Here is an 8,848-nt window from a genome sequence, read left to right as displayed (position 1 = left end):
GTGTCTTTTATATATCTTTATTTTTTTAGGGCATTTATCATAAACATCATAAATCTAGCCTAAATTTCATCTTTAAATTTATATGTATGCATATAAATGTTCTTATTTTTATTTTTAAAAAATAATTAACCTATTTTTAAAATTATTCAAAATAATATAAATTATTTTGAATAATTTTAAAAATAGATTGTTATTTTCAAAATATCAAATCATACAATATGTATATATTACTTTCATTGTGTGGCTGACATTGACGCTGGATAATGTACACTTAAATCAACAAATCATATAAATAGCAAATAAGGGAAGGAATGGTACAATTTAGTACAATCCGGTTTCTCAGTTCCAAACTTCTCAAGGCTTGGATGGAGTCGGTGAGGATGGCGGCTTCAAATCTCTGAACTGCAAAACAAAAGAGACATTTTTGAACATTAAGCCATAGTTCATGTCTATACATATCACACCTAAAGCTCAATATTTACATGTATGCCATTTTACATATGCATCAGTGTATTTCACAGTTTAACAATTAAATTGGAGATTTTTTTTTTTTAATTAGATATGCAAGATTTGAATAGTATAAATATAAAAAATAAATTTTAGGAGTTGCATAATGTAAATACATAATTGGGTTGTATCCATGTAAATGCACTTGTTTTAATTATGATTTCATGCTTATAAATAGTAATAAAATTTACTTCTATGTAATTTAGTATTGGAATGCTTTTCTCATACACATAATTTAAGAAGACCGTCTAAAAAAAGTGTTTAATAAATTAAACAATTTAGCAAATATAAAATAAAACTATGTTATGCCTACAAAATTTAAAATTTTATATATCGTTCAAAATCAAGTCATGAATTTTATGTTGCACCAATTAATATTGCATAATTTTTTTATGGGGTTTAGAAATCTTCAAAATACAATGGGTGATTCGGGGCTCACCTGGGCCTGAACCGGTTCAACAGGAGAGCCACAAGAAGTCGGCCAACCCTTTGTTCTAGGTAGGGTTGCCGCCTAAGGGTTCTTCCCCCTCATATTTATCTACTATTACATATATGTTATGATTAAGGTTCAGTTTTTGTTGAGATTTCAGTTTCGACGACCCCCCCCCCCCCCCCCCCCCCCCCCCCCAACATTTCTTTTTAGGGTTGTATCTGACGAGGAGAAGGTGCTATAGTTGTAATTCATCCGAGGTGGTGAGTATCTTCCCCTTCCTACTACCACTTTCTTGCAGCCCTCCCCTTTCGATTTCCCGGCTGCCAACCCCTCCAACCGGCCAAACAGCCACCGCAATCCCCTTTTCTGATGTGTCGTCAATCCCTCCCTGGTCGTCCACTGTTGCCACTCTCCTAGCCAGCCGCCTTGCTCCCCTTTCCTATTAGACCCAGTCGCACCTACCACATGCAATCCTTCATCCCGTTGCCACCCACAACAAGGCCAGCCTCCTTCTGCCATCAACCAGCCCAAACAAACCCTGTTAAAGTGCGACAGTTGTAAGAGAACTATTGTTTAATTTTTTTAAAACAAAATATTTATAATTATCATCACAACTTTCTAAGAAGTTGATTTTTCCACCACATCTTTATAACCACCTTTTGCAAAAGTTGGCCTTCTCCCATCAACCACCCCAAACAAACCCTCAATTTGGCACGCCGAAGCCAAGTGCCTCAAATGGACCATTCAATAGCATTATATCATTGAGATTTACAATACAAATCTTTGTTGGGCCAAAGAGAAATATGCACGATTCGAACCCGCAAACTCACGGTGGGAAACTATACCCTCAAACATTATGTTTCAGATAAGTGTGAGCTAACTAACAATACTTGGAAAATCCTACATTGCACGGCAAAGAAAAATACTTACAAGAAGAAAAGGAAAACGAGAACAGATGAGAAGAGGGGAAAAGGAATATAGTCAAGGAAAAAATAAAAGATGACAAAAAGGAGACAGGTATAGGAAAATATTGACAATGCATTCCTTAATCCCAAATTTCCTGAGAACTCTTAAACCACTCAATTCCTCAAAATAAAATCAACCCTAATAAGTTTGGGCAACTCCAAGTGCAACAAGAATTGAAAGTTGATTTTCTTGCAAAGTTAATTTACTAACACATATACCTAAAAGTCTTTGGATCACTCATGAAGCCGTTACAATAATCAAGGCAATCGAGAATAGCCAGACCACCATAACCATGGCTGTATAAGCTATATGGATGGATCTCAATCAACTAAAATCAATTGCAGCACTCAAAAAAAATGACGGGTGGTGGGGGCAGATCGAATCAATACAAAATAGATTGGACATATCCAATCATGATAAAATTAATGGAAGATTTACAAACATAACACTCAATTTTTATGTATTTAACTAACTAAACCAAAAGTTATTGACCCCACTTAGTAAGATAAAACCTTCTTGTTGTTGTTGTTGTATATCTGATACCAAAGGTTAAGTTTTTACATAGATGCAACCTTACCCATGCATGAAAAGATGCACTTCATCGATACCGGAGTTAATCACAAATCGAGATGGAAAACACATTTTTATTACTAAAAAACAACGGGGTTACAATCATGACTCAAAATAAGAAATGTAATACAGCTTGACATGACTCTTAGACTCGTGCGAGGGAGGGCGGCTAGTGGATAGTCGGTCGAAGGGCTCATAGATGGGTTGGTAGGCTAATGGAGTGTTGGTTGGTTTGTGGTTGTGGCAGTAAGGATAGAAGGAAAGGTGGTTGTGTAGGATAGAGTAGCAGGGAGTATGGGGAGGGGTCCGTGCCGCTAGGAAGGAAGCTATGGCAAGTTGTTCACCGGAGACGAAGGAAACCAAGGCAAAATCATGAGAGAGGGCCGTTAGTTCGCAGATGAGGAGAACTACAACAAGATCACGGGAGAGGAAGACATGATCGCAAGTTCACAGGAGAAGAAACAACGGCAGCAAGGTCACATAAGAAGAGTAATGGAGTAAAGGATACAAACCACCTAAGGTTGGGCTGTAGCCGGAGCACCCCTCGCCTTTGGATACAGCCCTAAAAGGAAAAACAACCACCGATCGCTATCTTGGACAGAAACTCAACAAAAAATAAACCCTAGGACAACAACACACATATAAATAGAAGATGGATAGGTAGGTAGGAAACAAAAATATCAAGGGAGGAATAATTCTCGGCCAATAAAAAGAGGGAAAATTGGGGGGGGATGCTTGAGGTCTGTTCAGCCCCAAGCCCCTGCGCCAGTCTCCTAAATTTGGAGGAGCTTTGACTTTACTCGTCGAAGCTTTTGGCTCTCGTCTATAATCCTAGCAACTCCTATAACCCACTGACAACTGCACCATCTCCCAAGACACCTGATGATCTTTCCCAACATACGAGCAAACATCCACATCGGTCCAATCTTCTAGGAGTGTATTATTGACCCTCTGCTGATGAATACTCCCAAAGTCATTTGCAGTCAGCTTAACCAGATTTGAAGTGGGGGTAACCTGAACCTCCCCATACGGTGGTGGCACTGGTGGTAAGATATCAACCCTGATATCCTAAAATGCCCTATGTTGTGTCCTTCCCGTATCAGAATCTAGGGTCTCAGTCTCATCATCCTCTATCATTACCAAAACTGGTCTCACTGATGCTGCTCTTTCGGTAAGAATTTTTGTAATCTCAAGCTCCGCCGAAGGAAGTAGGATGATGTAATTCCCATCCTTGGTAAAGGAATATGGGTTTCTAAATCTGTCATGTTGAGTTATTCGATCAAACTGTCATGGTCTCCCCAACAAAATGTGACAGGCATCCCTAGTAACGACATCGCACCACCTGATCATATACCTGGCTCCCAATCGAAAACTCCACTAGGCACCTCCAGTCAATATTGACTCTATTCTCCTTTTTTAGTCACGTAAGAGAATATGGATGTGAGTGCCTCTGAGTCATGAGATCTAATTTCTCTATCATTTGTGTAGATTCCAAATTCTTACTGCTCCCCTCATCGATGATGAGACCGCATATCTTCTTGTTCACCTTGCAGCAAGTATAGAATATGTTGTGGCGAAGCCATTACGGATCCCTTGTATCCTCAGCCTGTAGGATCCATCGAACCACAAATGGCTCTCATTCATTGGATAGCATATGATACACCTCACCATGTTCCTCAGCTTTCTCCCCATCACTAACCTCTTCCACAGCGTCATGCTCAGTAAAAGACATGACTGGGCTTGTCGGGTAGCTGGAGGCAATATGCCCAAATCCGTGGCATTTGAAATATTTTTTGGCGGAGACTGTAGCAGGTGTGTTCCTCTTCTCAGGCTTCCTCTCACTGGGGTGGCTCTATCCTTATACGAACTAGCCTTTTCAACTCCCTGAGGTGTTCTGCTACTGATGTCTCCCATTATGCATGGTTGTCGGACTGGTGGTGGATGTCCGCTCTGTCTTTGTTATCTTTCCACTTTCATTGCTAAGGTATGGACATCCTCAAGTGACCAATAAGGTTGTGGTTGGACTAGATTGCTAATAGCCGGCTTCAGGCCCCCAAGGTTCTGAGCTATAGTGTGCTCCTCTAACTTGGTCAGCTTTCATTGCATATGTAAGTGATTGAACTGAGCTATGCACTCCTCCACGGAAAGGTCTCGCTGATGTAGATTGTGAACGTGTCCTGACAGTAATGTGGTAGATGATATTTCTTCTGTTTGGCTTTCTCCATCTTCTTCCACTTAATAATCTCATCGTTGCATTCTCTTTTCTTTTGTCATTATAAGTTTTCCCACCATCAAGACGCACTCTTCTTCTTCAATATGATAGCAGGTAATTTGACCCTCCTATCCTCTAACACATCTTAATACTCAAAAATTTATTCAACAGATTGTAGCCAATTAATAAATTGTTTTGGGTCCATACCTCTCTCAAACCCTAATAGATCCACCGTTATTCTATCTCTATGTCCTCCAACAAATGTCTAATCTCTAGGCCTCCTCTAATACTAGATTACGAAACGTCGTGCTCTTTCTTTTTCATCACTGAAATCCTTCCTATAATTAAAATTTCCGTCCCCTTCTCCTCTTCAGCTTTCCCTATCAGCATCAAGGGTAAATCCCTCCGGGGTGTCATCCTCGATGTCCGCAAATCTCACATTGTATCTCTTTCCCGGTAGGCTCGGGCATGTATCTCCTAGGTAGCATGACTAGGATTTGGAGTTAGGTGGTGAATGAGGGTGTAAAATTTTGATTTAGGGCTGCTGATTTAAATTAGGGTTAGGTTAATGTTTGGCTATGGTTTGGGAATGGGAAATAAAATTTTCTAGAGGGGGGTAAAGCAGATGTTAGAAAAATAGAATAAGGGTTATACTAGCTCTGATATTAATCGATACATAAGTTAATCACAAATCTAAAGGGAAAACACATTTTTATTGCTAAAAAATATCGATGTTACAATCATGACTCAAAACAGGAAATGAAATACAATATGACATGACTCTCAAACTAGGGCGAAAGGGAATGGCCGATGGACAGCAGGTTGAAGGGCTCGAAGATGGGGTGATGAGCTAATGCAGTGTTCGTTGATCGGTGCTTGTGGGAGGAAGGTAAGAAAGAATATGTGGAGGGGTCTATGTAACTAGGAAGGAAACTGTCGCAAGTTGGTCATGGGAGAGGAAGGAAACCAAGGCAAAGTCACGGGAGAGGAGGGAACCACGCCAAGATCACGAGAGGGGAAAACAACAACAAGGTCACAGGAGAAGAGCAATTGAGCGAAGAATACACACCATCTTAGGTCGAGTTAAAACTAGAGCATCCCTTGTTTTCGGATACAACCCTAGAAAGGAAAACAATAACTGGTGGCTATCTTGGATAGAAACTTGGCAAAAACTAAACCATAGGACAACAACACACATATAAATAGAATATAGATAGGCGGGAAACGAAAACCAAATAAAAAAAAGGAGAAGGGGGGGCAGTCTAGCCTCCTGCTAGACCGAGCCTTCGCCTACTAAACCGGTTGGGGCCGGTTCAGCCCCAATCCCCGCCAGTCACTTTTTAAGAGTTAAAATGACAGTATTTTTAATGTGATACGAAATATTTGGGTAATATAAATATAAAAAGTATATGTTTTGGTGTTAGACATGTAATTACATAGGAATTAGGTGGAATGTATGTAAATGCCCCAAAAACTATATGATGAATCATATAAAATATTTACTACTATTTCTTTTTTAAAGCCTATGGATGCATAGGTCCTTGAGATTGAAGGGTCATCTCACGCTAATCCAATATTTTAAATACTCTACAATTGAATCCCTTACTCTTTTTGTATGTCACTTAACCATCCAACTTAATCGTCTTCCATCAAAGAGAAACATATCATTTTATGTCAATTAAAAATGGTCATTAAAAAGGATTGTAATTATACCCATGACCCCTTATGAAATGTTGAATAGTTCAAGTGCCAAAAATAACCTCTTCCTTAAAAAAAATGGCTCTTCTTGTTCAAAGCAATGTGAATCCTAAATTATCAATTAATATGACAAAATCAAGAAAAAAAAAGTAGACAATAGTATACAAACAGCATGAAAAATCCTAAAGGCAGCCACAAGATAATTCTTTTAAAATTTTGGATTAAAAAAAATCATTCCTAACAAAATTATGTCGATTAACTTAGCTAGATCAAATGATTAGACAAAACTTGTCCTCTTCCACAAACAACTTCAATCTTCACCTTTTTTAACAAGTGATTTTAAAATCTCAAAAATCAAGGAAATTGTAATAAGTGATTTTGATATCTAAAAAATCAAGGAAAGTGTCAAATTAGTCCCCTGACAATTTAGATAAGTTCATTTTATTCTCAGAGTCTATAGTAGTATCAAAATATTATCTAGATTGTTTTAATGGGGGCTAAAATAGTTCTTATTGAGGACAAATTCAACCCATATTAAAAGATTTTGGGAACTAAATTCACACTTTTATGAATTTTGGAATTGCAATGACCCATTGCAAAGAGTCAAGGGATCATTTTGGCGCTTTTCTCCCACAAAATCAAAGTTCATAAAAAGCTAAAGTTGAGAAATCATACATTCGGGTAGGGTGACAGGGGTCTTCCATGGATCTGTTGTGCTTGGGAAGATGATTTCATGGTTTTCATATATCCATTTTCAACATTTTGGTTCACTTCCTGATTCATGTTGGAAGAAGTTGATAACTTCCCATTTTCATCATGCTCTTCAATTCCTTTTCTGCTCTCATCATCTTCATCAGCTGAATTTTTGCTCTTCCATTTGGGGTAAACATGGACAGATGGAGGTAGAAGAGTTTCTTGAATTCCCTATGGTGGAGGAGAGATGAAAATATAGATGAAACTCAACACTCCCTTCAGTAGATTTTAAAAAGAAAAAGAGGAATATTTACATACATACCATGTAATTCCTATGAATTTACATATCTAACACCTAAACTTCAACTTTTACTTATGTCACCTTAGCTATGCATGAAAAAGGAGTATTTCACCTTCTAAAAGTTAAAATAGTGATATTTTTGATGTGATATAGTAGATTTGGACAATATAAATGTATAAAATTTATGTGTTGGATATGTAAATGCATAGGAATTGAAACTTCAATTTTTCCATATATATGTCACCTTACCTATGTATAAAAAGATGTATTTCACTTTTTAAAAGTTAAAAATAGTGGTATTTTAATTTGATATGAAAGACATGGGTAGTATAACGTAAGAAAGTAAAATTTAAGTGTTGGATATGTAAATACATAGGAGGTGGGTGGTATATATGTAAATGCCCCCAAAAAATAGCAGCTTGTTTGGTGAAGTTTGAAATACTAAAAATTGCAACATTAATAAAATTCATTACAGTACCAACCTGTCAAAAACTTGATGAAAAAGTAATCTAAATTACAGAACAAATGAATCAAACAATTCACACGTGTTATTCATTAGCAAAGAAAACATTTATGAAATCCAAGGAAAAGTTATTCTAAGCTTAACTGACCTGCCATCCATCCTTGCCTAGTAGACCACCTTTAATTGCATAAGCTTCTTTGAAGCCATTCTTAAATAAGAGCTCGGCCACTTTCAGAGAATTTCCATCAAAGCTAAATTCCACAAAAATAAAGTAATTAATAGAAATTTAAGGAAGAAGCTCAAAAGCTCTGGTTTTGCCTGTATGTAAAATCTAACACCTACACTTTGTTTTTTTTACATTTATACCTCACAAATCTTTCATATCACATCAAAAAGACCGTCATTTTTACCATTAAAAAGTGAGAGATATATTTTCATGCATAGTTAAGAAATTATATATGTAAAAAAATTGAAGTGTAGGTGTTAGATATGTAAATACATAGGAATTGAGTGGTATGAATGTAAATATACCTCAATTTTATTGCCCATAGCATATAAAATGGGAATTATAGAGAATTTGGATGTTCAAATTAGCATGTCTTGGCTTACAACAGCTTATATTTTATACCAATTACAGGACTTAATCTCAATTAAAAGCTTTGATTAACTTAACTTGCTTGAGCTAGACTAATTTAAGCCCCGTCCAAAGTAAAAATTAATGTGTGGACTCCAAAACTCAGTGTACAATAATGTTGTACACTGACATGTGTACAACAATGTTGTACATGGAGTCCGCATGCATACGAACTCAGTACATTACATTCCCTTCATCTAAAGAAGCTCTAAAACTTATGATTGGGTGTGAAACGAAACGCAAAATCAATTCCAACTCACAAACTCTCTAACTTATAACAAAGTTATGAATTTGCCAATACAAAAGTCTTTTTTTTTTTTTTTTTTTTTTTTGTAGCGGGGATGGGAAAAGAGATCTGATCTTTATTTTAT

At 37.1% G+C, this 8,848-nt stretch overlaps 1 protein-coding gene across 1 annotated transcript in view; it reads right to left on the bottom strand.

The window, feature by feature from the left end:
* Positions 1–225: 225 nt before the first annotated feature.
* Positions 226–8,848, bottom strand: part of LOC110039347 (rhodanese-like domain-containing protein 4A, chloroplastic) — a 9,584-nt gene continuing 961 nt past the window's right edge. Inside the window, 3 exon segments of the mRNA XM_020744379.1 lie at positions 226–402; positions 7,062–7,310; positions 7,992–8,094. Of these exon segments, the coding sequence (XP_020600038.1) occupies positions 355–402; positions 7,062–7,310; positions 7,992–8,094 (400 nt within the window). The 3' untranslated portion in view covers positions 226–354.

The sequence above is a fragment of the Phalaenopsis equestris genome, unplaced genomic scaffold (genome assembly GCF_001263595.1).
Source record: "Phalaenopsis equestris unplaced genomic scaffold, ASM126359v1 Scaffold000002, whole genome shotgun sequence".
NCBI classification, from domain to species: Eukaryota; Viridiplantae; Streptophyta; class Magnoliopsida; order Asparagales; family Orchidaceae; genus Phalaenopsis; species Phalaenopsis equestris.
The sequence above is the reverse complement of the archived record's forward strand: the minus strand, read 5'-3'. Positions and strand labels throughout refer to the sequence as shown.